The 17,761-nt window shown below is 41.6% G+C and overlaps 1 protein-coding gene across 9 annotated transcripts in view; it reads left to right on the top strand.

Moving 5' to 3' along the window:
• Positions 1-17,761, top strand: part of NUBPL (NUBP iron-sulfur cluster assembly factor, mitochondrial) — a 184,633-nt gene that overhangs the window by 128,140 nt on the left and 38,732 nt on the right. For all 9 annotated transcript variants that reach the window (XR_014780930.1, XM_084791821.1, XM_084791824.1 and 6 more), the window contains 2 exons: positions 616-709; positions 17,465-17,550. Coding sequence is in view for 8 of the 9 variants with exons in the window: in XM_084791821.1 (XP_084647947.1) it covers positions 616-709; positions 17,465-17,550 (180 nt within the window). In the remaining variant the exon portion in view is untranslated. The remainder of the gene's footprint in view (positions 1-615; positions 710-17,464; positions 17,551-17,761) is intronic.

The following is a 17,761-nucleotide window of genomic DNA, read 5'->3' as shown; positions in this document are numbered from 1 at the left end:
TTTGCAGTTCAGGTAACTAAGAGGATCCCAGGCCCTTTCACAGCGCCTGGAGAAGCCAGGGAGGAGCCAGCCGGGGAGAAAAGGGCACAGGGTGCTTCCCCATCTAAACTTAAGTTGAGAATGGCAGACAGGGCTGTGTGGTGAATCCTTTAAAAATACCCACAAAGAGCCAACTGTTAAAAGGACTGGGAGGTTAGTCATCTTGAAACAAATGATTTTCCTGTTATTAAGTTTTTGTTTTCATTATTAGTATGCTTGTTTTTATGAAAGAAAAATAACAAAAATTTTATTGCATAAGAAATGCCACGCTAAAACAAGCCAATAAATATGAAGCAAAATCTCTAGGGGACAAAAGGCTAAGACTTTCTTAGACAAAATGTAAACTATATCCTGACTAGAAGACAGCAGTGGAAAAGGCCACTAATGTGTATGTGTAGGCAGCATCTGCCATGTACTCATCTGTATGTCCTTAGCCCACGGCAGAGTGTTGGTACCTACAGTGGATTCAAAGGATAACTAATATTTAGATATGCTATTTATATATTAAATTTGTTTCCACTAGCATTCACTGAAATTGTTATACAGTGAGGCTATCTTTATTATCTTGGCTTTCAGGTCGATTGGGGTCAACTGGACTATTTAGTCATTGACATGCCTCCAGGAACAGGAGACGTGCAGTTGTCAGTTTCGCAGAATGTTCCCATTTCAGGTAAATCCTAAAAGTCTGATTTATTCCTTCTTTGATGTATTGCTGTTACTATACATAAAATAAACTGTATTAAAGACAAACTTTCTGTCTTAAAACTATTTATAAATTGGTCATTAGAGATCAGAATTATGTGTTGAACTTTTGATGATATAAATATGTATATTTATAAAAACAAGGCACTTTTAATGCATATAAATCTATATTCTAGAAAAATTCTAGCATTTAAGTATATTTAGGTAGATCATGGCTATTTGGCTGTGCTGACTATTGTTCAACTCTTAACAGCAGAGTGCTAACAAACAACCAAAAAATATTAGTTACTGAAATGGAGTAGGAGTAAATAAATAGTAGGAAAGTTGGCTTTTTGGCAAATATAGTTATGGGGTTTTAAAAAACTTTTTTTTGGTTCTTTGTGAATTTCACACCATGCACTCCAGTCCCACACATCTTCCTCCCTCCTTATACTTGTCCTCCACCCTGGCAGCCCCCCTCCCCTGACAAAAAGGAGAAAATCTCATTATAGAAGCTGTAGTGTGTCAGTGTGTCATGGTGTGTCCCACAATATACCCTTTTGTCCACATTTCTCTGCTTGCAAATTTTCATTGCAATGAGTCCTTGGTCTGGTAGAAGCCTCTGGTTTCTGCTACCCTATCTATACTAGAACCTCACTGGGACTCCTCTCAGATGTCCTGTTGTTGCCCTGTGTCATGGAGATCCTGTGGCTTTGGATCTGTAGGACCTGCCCCTTCACACATTCCTGTAGTTCATCAATAGAGTAGATGTTGGAGTGGGGCAATTCAAAGCCTGGATCTGTGCCCAAGAGGTATCTGAGCTTGTCAGGCCCCCAAGCTCTCCCACTGGAGCACGCTCTCCTGCCCTGCCCAGGCTAACCTATCCAGTGCCTCTGCCAGCACAGGGCAGAGCCAGATCTCCCACACTCATGCCTCAGAGCTGGCTCACCTGCAACCCCCACATCCTTGGCCAGTTCCCCTAAGTGCTGCAGTAAGTGAAGGACAGGCCAGCTCTCCCACTCTGATGACCTCAGGGTCAGCTCTCCTGCCTGCTGTAAGTGGCAAGGGGTGGGGAGTGGGGGCGGAACCTCTCCTTTGCCCATGTTACCACATGGCAAACAAGTGGTGAGGCCCACTCTCCCATGATCACATCCCCAGGGGCACCCCCTACCAGGGTCAGCTCTACTGTGCTACTAATCTATCAGATGTTCACAGATCAGATCACTGAGTGTAGACATGGCCTCTCTTCTCTCTGCCACCTGCTGACTCACACGTGACAGCAGCCACAGTTGCAGTGCCTCTAAGGGTGGAAGGAAAAGTTTATATTCTGCCATTTCCTTAGTTTTAAAGTCAAGAGAATAAATATAATGACTTATTTGATCAAGTGCACAAGATTTTAATATAGTAGTGGGTATATTTCTTTGATATGGAAGTTTAAAATTGGTAGTTAGTCTATTTTGAATTCATTTGTCAAAATTTCTCTGAAACAATTGCCGATGTGTGCCTGTGCACACACACATTGGGCTTCTAGAGAAATAATGGAAACTTAGAATATCTTTGAAAATAATGTTTTTACTGTTATTTTAGCTTCACTATTGGCATCTAACTGTCAAAAGACTTAAATCTAAGTTCTTTTGGCCAGCTATCAGTGTTCTTTGTTACTACTAGGAGAGCCTCATTAATACGGGCATTAAATGTCTGAGTGTATTTGTTATTGTAGTCGAGCATTCTGATAAGACCAGCTATAAAGGAAGAAACTGGCATAAAGTAACAAAAATAGTTTGTCATTTGGATGGTTGCTCTACTATTTATTGTGCCTTTCCCCTTTTAAAGTAGAAGTTAACTGACTTCCTCAAGGTCGCACATTTACAATATGTCACGTCAGCTCTGATTGAGTTTAAAGCTGGGGATGGGAACCTCTGCATCAGGGGTCCCTTATAACGTCTGGGCCATCGTTTGCTGAGTTCAGCCTTAGAACATCCAACCATTTAAGCTGAAGTTGAGTCAGCAATTCTATGATAAGTTATATTTGCCAGTGACCGTGTCAGACCTGGGCCCCTATGAAGTGACTGTCTAGCCAGTAGGGCTTACTGTAAGGACTAATGTTTTGAATCCTGAGAGACGACTGTGCCTCCCTAACTTACCCCCTCCAGGACAGGACTGAAGACAGTTGAGAAGCAGCTCCTTTATTTTCAGTGATGTTCCAGGCGACTCACTGAAGGACCCCTTCTGTCTCTGTCTGACCTTTACTACTAGTCCTGGTCACCATGGCCTCTGTAGAGTCATAGCAGTTAGATTAGTGTAGATGTGCCATGGCATGCCAGTAATAATACTGACAGTGAAAAGACCCCATTTTCTCTAGTGATTGTTGATTTTATAATTCAAAAGAGTGAAGGAGGTGGTAGAACCGGCACTTTGCATATGCAAGATCTTGGGTTCAGTCCTCAAAAGCGAGGACTAGTGGTATCAAACAATAGAAACACTGTGCCAAAATGACAGCCAAGAGAGTTCGGGATGTGTGGCATCATTTCTCTATGTGTTTGTTAAAGTGAATGTTCAAGGTGTAGTTCTTGGAGTTTAGTTTTATTTAGGCCCAGTGCTATTTCTTTGCAAGCCCGTCTAAGAAGACAGTAGAAGTGGGCGGGCTCCAAGGTTAGTGGGTTGGTTTCAGGCATGGCTGCATCATGCCTGTCATCAGTTTGCATAATGTCGAGCAGCCTATCACAGTCATGTTTGCCCTTCAGAATTGTCTGTTCTCTAACTGTAAACTGAGTTTCCTTTTCCTTTTTATCATTGACATTAAAACTCTTTTAAGATAGCCTGCTCTACTTTTTCTTACATTCTATAGTCCTCCAAGTCTCAAAACCCTTTAGCCCCATGTCTGTGACTAGACTTCCTGCTCCTTCCTATTAAATGTCTTCACGTAAGGTGAGATCCCAACCCTGAAACCCTGTATCCCTTCTGCCCCCACCTTCACGGCCGGCCCCTTGCTCTCCTCCCTTTGCTGAGTCTGGGTGTACATACATTTGGTGCTCACTCAGAATGTCTTTGCCTTGTGGTTAGTTGCGTGCCCAAGTCCTGCATGACCTTTAAAAAAAGCCATCACTTCTAATGCTCACTCCCTGCCTTGGCCCCACCCCACCCCCACCCTTGTAGAACTTACTTATTTCTCTTTGAAATACATGTAGCATTTTACTTGGGCCACTCCTCAGCACTCAGACCTCCTTCATTTGGAGCTGCACGTCGTCTGAAGTGCTGCGCTCTCCACCACAAGCCTCCTCCCTGCTCTCTGTCTCACCCACCTGTGCATTTCCTGTATAACCAGGCTCACTGCCTTCCTGCAGGTACTCAGGAAGTGGAGCACCGGTGAATGGCTGTTTCTTCACCGTGTGTCTTATCTTTCCAGTTAGTCTATAAGCTGCTTAGATACCAGATTTTTTTCCCTGTTCATCCAAGTGTCTCTTAGATTCCTTGGGCAATAGCATGTGCAGTTAATATTGGCAACACTAGGCTGGCTGGTCCTCACTGTCCGTGTGAAAAGATGACAGTCCTCTTATCGTTCAGCCTGTTCTACCCCGCTGCTTTCACACACGTGCCTTTTCTGAGTAAGTTAAACAAAGCATGTCTTTAAAGCCAGAGAGAAAGCTAGTTTCATTTTAGGTATTTATTTTGATGTGGATGAAATCCTTGAGGATAGTTGATACTGTTTAATATCCCCTTTCTTGTTGTGCTGGGATGGGACGGGCCTTGTCCTTTGGTTACATGGAGGCTCTGTGTTAAATGGTTGTGAGAATCACTAGCATTGCTCCATCCTAAGGCAAGATGGTCTTCTGCCAGGATGCTAGCCACTTCTCTGATTGTGCCGGTCCTAAGGAGCCCTGCCTGTCCCGCAATTTAGAAGGATCTAATGAGATGAGAGAAAACCTCTTATCTCAATGCATAGTATCTTTTTTAGAAACTGCTTAAATGCTTTACAAGAGCTATTTGCTGAGGGAGGTGTGGTTTGATGAAATGTTCCCCACAAAGACTCATGTGCTGTAGCTGGGGATTCCAGCCAGTTGTTGAGCGACGGCTGGTCTTGAGGGTGCTAGCTTCCTCAGGGGGTTAGATAGCCAGCCCCCTTTGCCCCTTCATTCCTCTTCTGCGTCCTGGCCAGGCAGGCAGCTTTGTTCTCCTCTCCCCACCAGAGTGCTGTGCCTCACAGCGGTGAGGGACTGTCCAGGTCAAGTGACCATGGACAGAACCCTTTGTTCATGAACTAAAATAAACCCTTTCAGTTGTTTTTTCAACAATTCTGCCACAGTGATGAAAAGTTGACTGATACAGTGTGTTGCTGACATGTTGTGAACTAAAGTCTATATCAAGTTCATATTGCTTCCAGCCATGTTGGGAACAAAATAAATGTTTTGGAAAGAGGCATAGTTTTGGAAAGTCATAGCAGACCTGTACAAGCAGTTCTACCTGCTAATTAGCAACTCTGTGTATGTGTTCCATTTTGTTCTGTGGGTAGATGACAAGCTCAGTATAAGAAGACATTTCAAAGAAAATATTCTCTTATTTGTGTTAAAGTGTTGTACAGCAACAAAGATGAATGTGTTGACAGCACATCAGTGAGGAATCGTGTATGTCTGAGCTTACTTGGACTACTAAATTGTTACACACTGTGAGTACAGGCCAGAAACTTTGTATCTAAATTGCAGGAAAGAAAAGGAGGTTGGGGAGTGAGATTGTGACTTTGGAGCTGCTCTTGTCCCACTGCACTTGCCAACAGATGGCATTAGTGTCGACTTCACTATGTTTCTTACTTGTTAGTGATGACGCAGCTTACGGGGGTTTGTCTGGTCCTTTATTTTATAAATTATGTCTTGCTTTGTCTTGGGTTGGGTAGATTCCAGAGTTGAATTCTGTTTTGTTCGCCAGATGTGCACTGATACTCTCCTAGGAGTTATTGATCACTTAATTATTGTCCATAATAGAAGAGAACTAATATTTCTTTGAGAACCATTGTGATTTTCTTTAAAAGATTTGAAAACATATACACTGTTCTAGTCTTCAAATTCTAATATATTTTTCTTTCACTCTTGGCATCAACTGAAGTCTTTGAGTGACCATCTGAGGAACATTCTAGCTTTATCTTGACTCTTAGAATTAACCAAAGAAAGAGTGTAAGCTTCATATCAAGTGTGCGAAATATGTTTTCTTTTTCCAAGGACTGGAAAGTCTTAGTAACTTAAAGTGCCATATTAGCAGATGACACATCTTAGTTTAATGAAGAGTCTAGGTACAGAGACGTGCGCAGCAGCATTAGTGACACTAAAAGATGCCGAAGCACCCAGGGACTAATGTCAGGAGCTCTTCCTGCTCTTCTACCTGAGAAGGCAAGACAGTGAATGGTGTTTGTATCCTGTAGACTCTTGGAACCTGTGGTGCTTGGTGGGCACCATAGCTACCAAGAACCCCCAGAACCACTGCCTAATAATACCACAGCCTCTCTTTTCCCACAGTCTCATCTCCTGCTGGCCCCAGCAGGAGCCAGGGAGCTCACGGAGACAGGCCATAGAGGTCAGTTCTCCAGGCCACTGATCACGACAGTAGTGGATTGAAAAGGGCTCTGGGCAGAGACTGATGGGGGAAGGAGTTGGCAAGGCAAGTGAATAACTGACATAGCTTTTGTTCTTTGTGGCCATCATCTCATTGCATTTTAGTGGCAAAGATAGATGAAATGCTAATAACACGTGGATTTTGTGGCCTTCAAACCCTTACAAGCTAATAGGGACACCAGGAGTAAGTACAGCCAAATTAGTAAAAAGCCTATGCTCACAAGGCAAAATGTGATTGCTGTCAATCTTATGACCAGAAGGTTTATATTGTTGATAAAATCAAGTTTATTTTGTATGATGCAAAATAACATGTAAGTTTATTTTGATCAGGTAGAGTTGGGGGGAAACCACTTCGTATGTTAGCAACTGTATAGTCAGCTGAAATTAATCTTCACCTTATTAAGTGAAGATTGATAGAGAAATAAAATGCTGGAAAATTATTCACATGATAGAAGGGGCAAAGGCAAAGTGTCGAGGAAGAGCCATCGCTCATTCTTTGTTCACAGAAGAGAGCCAAGCAGCTCTGGTGCGAGTCCTGCTTTTATTTCTTATCTCCCAGGCCAGGAGAAGCTGCTGTGTGGTGGGACAGTCAGCTGGTTAGGATTCTGACCATCTGTGGGCTCCCAAGAAGCTGCACAACAGCCTGTGCCTGTGTTATGATAATGAGCCGAGGCCCTTTCTTCCTGTCTAGGACCCTTCCTATCTGGGCCCTATAGATAGAAGCCAGTAGGCTTTTTGTGTCTCATTCATTTAAATGAGCTGGGGTAGGAAATTTAAATTAAGCCACTTTAATATTTCAGTCACTGGTTGAAGTGAAAGGCAGGTGCTGCTTATACACATGCCCATCCTGCCCCACGGTGACTGAAGTGTTGCCTCATAAAGTTGCCGCGCACAAGCTAGGCACACTCACTATCTCCCCTTTCTCCTCCATCAGCAGTTTCCTTGGCTTGATCAATTTTCCCTTCTGTCATTATAAAATGAAAATCTGTCTGGGGTTAGTGGATCTGGAAATTACTGCTGCTGTATTAGTAAGTGAATGCCTGTGGACGACTGTTTGAAATAGTTCCTTTATTTTCTAGGATTTACTCTTTAAAGCAAAAATAACTGTGATTTCACTAATGTAAGTCACATAAAATCTTTTATTAAAAAATCACAATTCTTTTAAAATAGTTTTAAATTGGCAAGAGTAAGCCTTTAAAGATAATCTGATTCTGCTCTTGGAAAATTACTGTAAAGTCAAAAAAGAGTTCTTTTTTAATTTTAGCACATTGCTTTCTCTATAATTATATAATTTGTAATGACCTGTAACTACAAAGGCAGCAATATGTAGAAGACTTAAGTCATAATTTTTTTAGTTGTCAGAGACATAAAATCTTCATTTTTTTTAAGACTGACTTATATTTTTATTCCTATGTATGTGTCCGTGTGAGCATGGGTGCACACAAGGGCCAGGAGAAGTATTGGATGCCCTGAGCTGGAGTAACAGGCAGCTCTGAGTTGATAACCTCTGAGCTGTCCCTCTAGCCCCTGACCATCATTTATGTATTAATTCTAGACTTCCTTTGGGTGTGCTGGTCTTCCATATGATCTTTGGGTGGCATCACATTAATGGATGCTGTGCTTGTGATATTTCTCATTGTTGTGACAGCTACAACAACTTACAGAGAGAAGGAAGAGGCGTGTTTGCGCTCACAGTCAAGGAAGGCATGTTGGTGGCAGCACAAGATGCACATAGCACACCAGCCACACGGAGAAATGAATGCTTCCTTACTTCCATTTCATCTTTTTCTCTTTTTTATTCAGTCTTGGACTCCCACCACAGAGCTAGTTCCAGGACAGCCAAAGCCACACCGCGAAACCAAGTCTTGAAAAACAAACAAACAAAAGATACACCCAGAAACATGGCTCCTGTTTGATGCCAAATCTAATCAACCTAACAGTAAAGACCGGCTCTCACAGACTGACCCTCACAGATGGGCCCCCACAGACTGGCCCCCACAGACTGGCCCTCACAGACTGGCCCTCACAGACTGACTCTCACAGACTGGCCCCCACAGATGGGCCCCCACAGACTGGCCCTCACAGACTGGCCCTCACAGACTGGGCCCTCACAGACTGGCCCTCACAGACTGGCCCTCACAGACTGGGCCCTCACAGACTGGGCCCTCACAGACTGGCCCTCACAGACTGGCCCTCACAGACTGGCCCTCACAGACTGGGCCCTCACAGACTGGCCCTCACAGACTGGGCCCTCACAGACTGGCCCTCACAGACTGGCCCTCACAGACTGGCTCTCACAGACTGGCTCTCACAGACTGACTCTCACAGACTGGCTCTCACAGACTGGCTCTCACAGACTGGCTCTCACAGACTGGCTCTCACAGACTGACTCTCACAGACTGACTCTCACAGACTGGCTCTCACAGACTGGCTCTTACAGACTGACTCTCACAGACTGACTCTCACAGACTGGCCCTCACAGACTGACTGTCACAGAATGGCCCTCACAGATGGGCCCTCAGTGACTGGCTTTCACAGATACTTAGCAAGAACTGTGTGGTATAGACAGTTATTGTTTTAGTCACTGAATTGTGAAAATAATTTCCAGAATAAATTTCTTTTGTAGTTGGACAAAAACATAAGCAAATATTGAAAGCTAGAAACTGTTTCAGAATTTCATCTTTTAGGGCATTTCTAGTATTTCATTATTTACTTATTCATTGCTGGGATTGACCCAGGCCTTTGCATATGAGGCAGCATTTCATCAATGAGCTTAATTCCTAGTTGGAACTTCAGTTCTTGTTTAGTTTAGACTCAAATTTCCAAAATTAAATGTAACACAAATGTTAACAGCAATGCTTCCTGTTAGGGCCATTTAATTTAGCTGAACATACAAGTAGAAGTTATATGCAGCAGCTACCAATTTGATGAAATGGCCTAAGAGTGAAAACATTCTATACTGGTACATGAAGGAGCCCACATTCTGAAACATCTGCAGATGGCTCTAACATAGCTAGCTTTCAGAATCACGTGTGCGAACCAGTGTCAGCTGTTTACATTGCTAAGTTCCTGCAGGTGCTCATCTCACCTGGCTTGTTGCACACTTTTACCACAGTCCATTCTATTGTGTTGCTTAGAGTTCCTGAGACCTTTCTTCATGGTTTACCTGATGGTTGCCATCCCTTTGACTCAGTGTTCAGTAAGCAGCTTAATGGCCAATGTATGGTCAGATCCACACTAAAATCCACATGTAAGCCCATTAAACACTGACAAAGAACAAGCCCCACCCAGCATCTACACAGCTTTGCATCTGGTTGTAGGTGTTCCAGGCTCGATAAGAATCTGGAAGGCGTTCTGAGTGCCTTGAGCATCGTGTTGTTAGGGACCGCAGCATTCCCCTGGAGAGTCTCGGGCCCCATTCCTCTATTTTCTGAAACATTTGGTTAGTAAAACTCAGTGTAATCAGGAGCAGTCATTCTCTTATCTGGAGTGTCTTTTTAAAGAAAGAATAAAAATTGATGTGACAGCTGGGAAATAGCTCAGTACAGAGAGCTTGCTTGACACACACAAGGTCCCAAGTTAGAGTCACAGCTGGGGAATGAGCAAACACAAAGCTATGAACCAGGAACGTCAGTATATGGTGTGACCCATTTGTCAGGAGGCTTAGGCAAGGGAATCACGAGTTCATGGTCAGCCTGAGCTAAAAAGGAAGACACTCTTAAAAAAAAAAAGAGGTGGAAAAGGAAATTTGTTCAATTCTGAAACAAATGTTGGTGGTTTCAGGGAAAGCGTTGGCAGGTTGAGCCTCTAATGGAATTTGAGATGTAAATATTAAGTCTTAGGCTTCAGAGCAGAAAGATGTTCACAGGCAAGTGAGAACTTTTTGTGTGGTGGAGATAAGTGTACAACAGTTAGGCTTCCCAAGGTGTTGACCAATCAGCATGAGCAAGAAATAAGGATTCAATCATTACTTGTCATAAGAAGACAAGGAGGAGAAAGAGTGAAATATGGGGGAGAAAGAAGAGAATGAGTGAAAGAAAGACACACAGATCAAGTACACACGGCTGAGCTCTCCGGTTCTACCCCTCACCCTAGGATCTGTGATGCTTCCTCCCTCTGTTCCCACAGTCCCTCAGGAGTGCAGCCTAAGTCCCCTGGTTAGTTCTTGGTGATGTTAGCAACTGAAGTATTGGAAGCCCCATACTATCTTGAGTGCATTAGATTTGTATCCAGATTCCACTAGTGGAAAAACGAAGGGATAAAGTTGAATATCCCCTTCTACCAGTTACGTGAAATAGTAGGGTTTTCATCCATTACTGCCTTGACAGTTCTTTTACATATCAGTTAACAGAATCTTTCCCTTCCTCCTACTCCCTCTTTCTCTTCCTCCCTCCCTCCTTCCCTTCTCTTTCTTCCTTGTTTACTTTTGAGCCTCCCTGTGCATCTCTGGCTGACCTAGCACTCACTAGGTAGAAGCAGCCCGACTGTAAACCTGTGAGGTTTTCCTGCCTCTGCCCCTCTACTTGGATTACGAGCATGTGCCACCACACCTGGCTTGCAAAACTTATTTCCAAGGCTAGAAAAATATGGTAATATTTAAATTAACAAAACATCTGTTCTGTGTGACTCTAGTCAATTATTAACTGGTTGAAGAAAGCTGCCAACAGTGAGTCATCCAAGAAATAGTTATATTTTGAAGCAGTCTGTGAACACAGTTGAGGTGGAGTTAGGTGTAAATCACATTTTACTTAATCTGATAACTAATAATAGTGGGCATACCTTGATATTGCAGTAAATGCTGTTTATAATTCAGGGAGCTCAGATGCTATGGGAAGTATAAGAGCGCTGACAGCGATGACCCCAGGCTGCTTTAGAGTTAGTAACAGTTATTCCTTGACTTCATGATAACCGCACAGGCTGGAGGGCTCTGCTGTCCTCCTTGCGCCTGTGGTGCTGGAGCTCAAACCCAGGCCCTCATGTGCTGAGCACACGCTGTGTCCCCAGGGTACACCCTAGGCTAAGCTGCTTCTCCGGTTCTGTAAGTGTGCATCTAAAGTCACGTATACTCCGCAGCAGTGAGCACCAGCACTATGAACACAAGTTCATGTTCTCTGAGCCTCCGTTGGCTTCTTGTTAAAATGCTCAGACCACTGTCCTGCAGATGTGTCTCCGAGCAGCCTTTGTACATGTTTACTAGCTCCCGTGCTTGGGAGTTAGATGCCATCTGTGCCCCACAGGCTGTGCTGTATGGCTGAGCAGCTCTACCCCACTGTAACCGTGATCAGCTAACCTGGAATAGTTAGGTTGAAATGGTTACCTGCTCTGAACTCTGACCCAAATCCAGATATAGTTATGGATCCTCTAAGTAGTTAGGAAACTTAACAATAAATACAATACTCTAAGTAATTATCTTGTGAGGTGGTTTTTATGTTTGTCAGAATCTACCAGACGCTTACTCTTTGGTGGTAAATCTCAGCAGATCCAAAGCTTTCCAAAGGCTCAAGTTGAAAAGTATATTTAAACAACATTATGTAACAGGGCTTAGAAATTTACCCTGGGAAGTGAATAGAGTGTTCTTGATGAGATCTTTGAGAGTCTTTTTGTAAAAATTATTTGTCTTTTACATGTACATTTATATTACTACACATATATAAAATAAACTATATACAGCAAGAAGAACCACAGAACAATCAGGAATTACATTCAAGTTACATTCATAGTAATTTGGCTGTTTGTATTTGGCAACCTTGAAGACATTTTCTTATCTCAGTGAGTGTAAATTTCTGAATGTAACTCAATATCGGCCATATCTCATCTCTATCAACTTAAAACATCTATCTAGACCCAAAAACATCCTAACCCCCAGACAACCAAGTTTAATTGTAAAACTAAATTATTTGGTCTTCAATCCCATCAGAGACTTGAGAAGGAGCAAAATCATCACCTGAGTAAGCATGAAGTATAGGTTAGCAGCTTCCATAGTAAAAACAAACAAACAAAAAATGACAGAGACAGTTTGCTACCTGAACAGTCACCCATAACTCTCTAAAACATTGGAACATCACCTTCGGCCTTCTGTCTCAGTATATCAGACAGACAATTGTGAAGCAGGAGCTATTGAGGACTTGCTTACCCTGTCTTGGCAGAGTTTGGCCATTGACTCTGCCTACATCCAAGCTTGCCAGGTTTTAGGAAGAATTCTGTCAGTAGTTGAAATGAGAACATTTTGCCCCATGGCTGGTTTGCCACATTTGAAGCCATCTCCATAAAGAGACCTACAGAATATGGCATTTAAAGATGTATATTGTTTTTATGATTCTTTGACAGTAAGACAGTTTGATTCCTGGTAGCACCTAGTCTACCTCAGGAGTGACAATGATGAGAGAGTCTTTAACACCCCCACAAAATCACACCTTTTGCAAACAAAACACTGTTTGCTACTGCCAACATTTCCTTGTGGTCAGTAGAGGGAGCACAAGGTTTCTACCAGCTCCTCTCAGAGAACTGAAGTGGCATACAGGGAGTGAGTTCTAGGCTAGTTCTTGTTGCTTCATGTGTTATGAACTATAGAAAAATTAAATATTGCCAAGTAGAAAGTTAAGAACTGTAAAGATAGAATGTATCACCAATTTTAGAGATCATATTTTAAGCTGTTGAGATACATCACAAGAAAAGTTTCGCATAATTCTTTTAAAATTTACAGTTTTGAATAATAATGTGTAGATTGATTAAGGACTAAAATGTCATCTTATTGAAAGTTTTATCTCTTTATGTTGCATTCTCATAAGTTCTGAGTGCCATTAGAGGGCTATTTGAAATGGTTGCTTATATGAAATACTAAAAATTTTGTGAAAGGACCAAGACAGTGGCCCCTAAGCTGTGTTGGGATTAAGAGCTTAATTATTAAAAATAGTATATGTTTTTGTTCAAAAAAAGATCTTCCATCAAAGTATCTTTTATAAAGCTGGCTGGTCATTTCTGTGATACAGTATGTGTTATTCAAGCATTTGGTGACTTGGAAAAGTGATTGCTATCTTTGTAAAAAAGTTATCAATTAATGTTCAGAAGAACAGTCAGCAAAGTTCCTTGTTCTTATAGGGAGAGAAAGATCTGGGCTTGAGAGGTAGTGCTTACTTCCATGAGGCTAACGGGGCGGGCCTTAGAAATGCAGTTAGGAGACAGTGCTCAGTCCTGCAGTGATAGGAGGCTAACAGGGGCGGGCCCTAGAAATGCAGTTAGGAGACAGTGCTCAGTCCTGCAGAGATAGGAGGCCATGGGAGCTGTTTAATACATGTACCAGTGTTACTGTCAAGGACACTGAAACCCACGGTGTTCCTGAGTTTCTTACCCAAGATTAGTCACAGCTAGATGGAGGCCAGAGCTAGGATTAATTTCTTCCATATGACTGGATATAAAGTATATTAATAACAGAATCAAGAAGGTGGCAGATTGTGGAATTACTTTGTATGTGTAGAGAATAATTTTTATATAGATGCGATTCATCATCTTTTTAGTAAAGAAGTGTGGACCAGCTTTTGGTTTGCTAAGATGGGAAATTAAATAAAGAAAGCTAGAATAATTCGTGAAACTATTTTAAGGGTAGGATGATCTGATTTTAAGAGTAGGCACAAGTCAGTGGTCTTCCTGGCAACTTCTGAGGCATTTTATTAATAATAAACAGCAGTGATGATGTCGTTAATAGTGAGTATCTCTTCCAAGATGCACAGCATCATGTCAGACACCAGTGTCTAGTGGTGCTGTGGTGCTGCAGCTGTGGGTGCTGCACACAGACTGTGTCATTTGTGGATGAAGAATCGGAAGCCCACAAAGATTGAGTGGCTACCTGCGCACACATAGCACATCAAATATAGGATCAGAGTTTGAATCCTTATGTATTTGAATCTCAAACTTGAGAATGAATAAGACGTCTCCTTCCAAAGTTACTTTTAGATTTAAAAAAAAATTAATAAAGAAGTACAACCAAAACTTTAAAAAATTTTAAAAAACCTTGAGAACAAGACAGTTTCCAGGACACCTTCGAAGAAAGCTTTCAATCCCAATTGTTCAGCATTTTAGACTGTCCCACATAGGACTCTAATTAAGCTTGGAATTTCTCAACATTTAGAAACTGGACCACAAATGCTGTTCCTAGCTTAACTATTTCCCCGGTTTTATTTGGGCCCCTATAAAGGTATTATTCATCCCAAATCAGCCAGAAGAAACCTTAACAGAATGATGCCCCATCTCCCTTAAGAGGGGACTCTGGGCAGGTTTTTTTGTTGCTTTCTTGAGCTATAGAAGCTTATTTTCAAAAGGAGTTGGTTATAAGTTACTATTGGTCTCATTTAGAGAGAAAACAAGGTTGGACTCAGGGATGTCTCTCTTTTTCTTTATCCTCTATTCTGGTATAGAATTTTGTATATAGAGGCAAAGTAAGCTTAATTTTAGATACTGTGGTATAGAATTCAAATGTAAGATTATTCTTCACAACACACACACACACACTATATATATATATACATATATATATGTATATATATATGTAATATATATTCTAATAGAGGAATTATACCCATATAACTCAATTATAATACAAGGTTTACTTCTAGTACTTTGAAAGTGATGTTGCAGGCTGTTTAGGATAAATAGGTTATGCAAGTTAATTGTTAGTTGAACAAATCATGATCATATCAATTACTAGTTGATTTTTATCACAAGAATATACATCTTAGGTACAACAGATAGCTATGCTTCTATAGAAAGATAAGGTAAAATAGTTAGATAAGGTCCTCAAAAACCTCAAAAACCACATACAGAATATGGCATTTTAAAAGGTTTTTATTATTTTAAAGATTCACTGACAATGAGACAGGTTAATTCCTGGCAACACCCAGCCTACCTCAAAGAGGATGATGAGCATCAAAGAACCTCCTTATGGAGATGGCTTCAAATGTGGCAAACAAGCCACTGGGCAAAATGTCTTTGTTTTGACACCAGACAGAATTCTGCCTAAAAAAGGGAAAGCTTGGATGCAGGCAGAGTTGATGGACAAACTCTGCCAAGGCAGGGTAAGCAAGTCCTCAATAGTTCCTGCCTCACAAATATGTCTGTCAGATATATTGGTCCAGAAGGTTGAAGATGATGCTCCAACATTATAGAGAGTTTTGGGTGACTAGTCAGGTAGCAGACTGTCTCTGTCATCTCTCATTTGGAAAGCTACTAACCTGCACTCCATGTATACTCAGGTAATAAATTTTATTCCTTTTCAAATCTCTGATGGGGTTGAGTTGAAGACCATATAGTTTAGTTTTACAATTTTTAGTAGTTTAGGGCTTAAGATGGTTTTAGGTCTAGATACATGATTTCAGTTGATAATGACGAGATATGATAGGTGCTGATTTACATTCAGAATTTTAGATGCACTAAGATAGGAAAGATGTCTTCTTCAAGGCTGTCAAATACAAATAGCCAAAACACTAAGGATGTAACATTTATATAATTCCTGATTGTTTCATAGTTCTTCTTGTTGTAGATAGTTTATTGTATATACATGTAATAATATAAATGTATATGTAAAATTTTTAAAAAATTAATAAAAAATGTTAAACTTCAAAAAAGGGCCAAAGGATAAAACTTCAGCTTTCTTTATAATCTCTATTATATTAGTGCTCAACTATACATGGATAAATGTACATTGGTCTGTTCTAATAATACTTTATTCTGAAAAAGAAGTAATTTACCTGCATTAAAGACTACAAGGATAGGGCTGGAGAGATGGCTCAGTGAGTAAGAGTGCCACTTGCTCTTCCAAAGGTCCCGAGTTCAATCCCCAGCAACCACATGGTGGCTCACAGCCATCTATAATGTAATGTGATGTGATGCCCTCTTCTGGCCTGAAGGTGTACATGCAGGCAGAACACTGAATACATAATAAATAAATAAATCTAAAAAAAAAAGACTACAAGGATAAAAAAAACCTTTAAAAATTAATGAAATTCAAGTTATTGATATTATTGTGAAAGATAAAGATAAATAAATGTTGATTGCAATAAGAGCTTGCTCTCCTTTTGGAGAAGTACCGTGAGATTTTGCTTGTTCTAGCTTGGTCTGCCTGTCTTCCCGTGTGTGTGCTGTGTCTCTTGGTCCTCCTCCCTCTGTCCCCTAGCATCGCCCAGTAGACCTTCAGAGTGTATTCTGTGCTACCATTTGACCTTCACTTCACCTAATCATATATTTATTGATAACCTCTCCTCTGTTTTCATTTGCTCAAATAGACTGTCCCTCTAGACTCTGAAATGTCATGTTTTTATGTATTTAGTTGTAATCCAGTGCTTGCATTTGGTCTATATTTGTTTTGGGGGTATGTAGAAGAAACCGCAGAATTCAAGACAGTCACAGAATCTGATCATCATTTCAGGCCTTTAATGTTTCTTCTTAGTCAAAACCAGCCCTGCATTTACCTGCACACTGTCCCGGGCCATCCGTGTGTGCAGGATGATGGTGGGATCCTCCATCGCCATCATCCAATGCTGACTCCATTCAAGCCGGCCAGTCTGCCTTTGAATTTCTACCACAGCCCTTGGCTTCACCCTCCACCAAACCATTCACCCCAGTGTGGGTTTTTCAGAATACAAAGTTTAAAACTCAGCTTAGGAATTACCTCTTTCTGGACAGTCCCTATGGCTTCTCCTTGTCTTCCACTTCTCCACCCTACACATCAGCTCAGCACCCCCTTTTCCTGTGAGTGCTCCTTCCTGCCTCTCCATTGGAATTTCATGACCTCGTGCACGTCCTCTGTCGTGCTTGATACTTTGTGTGGCAATCCTCTCTCCTCTGGGTTACCAGTTAGACCGCTGACTTCTGGACAGCAAGGCTGGCCCAGTAAATGCCTTGCTAACAGAGGTCTGAATGGGACGGGCTTACCGTGCTCTGCCTGTGCTGCTCAGTTGCTAGCTGTGATGTCAGAAGCCACGAGTCAAAGGTGGGGAAGGAAGTGTAGACACCTTTATATTTGCTTGTGTCAAAGTCGTGTGAATTGTCTAGGTCCTGTAGCAGACTCTTGAGTATGTGAATAACATCATGTTGACAGCAAGTTTTCCCTGAAGCATTAAGATTGCGCCTTGCTTTGTTTCCCTCTTGCTCAGGTGCTGTGATTGTCTCCACGCCTCAGGACATTGCACTGATGGATGCACGCAAGGGTGCAGAGATGTTTCGGAAGGTCCACGTACCTGTAAGCATTTACACCTTCTCTGGTAAAATCATGAGATCTGTCTAGCCTAAGAACCAAGCCATTAGTAAAACATCAGTTCTCTTTTAGTTCAGCCTTCTTTAGAACACTTCAAGGAAATCCTAGATCATCTTGCCAGTTGCTATAAAACATACCTAAGGTTGTAGATATGTCCAAATCATGCTAATCTGCAAGTTTTCTGCAGAACTTTGCT

The sequence above is a fragment of the Acomys minous genome (genome assembly GCF_964271855.1).
Source record: "Acomys minous genome assembly, chromosome: 8".
Lineage (NCBI taxonomy): Eukaryota > Metazoa > Chordata > Mammalia > Rodentia > Muridae > Acomys > Acomys minous.
Note: the sequence above shows the minus strand (reverse complement) of the source record. Positions and strands in the feature narration are given on the sequence as shown.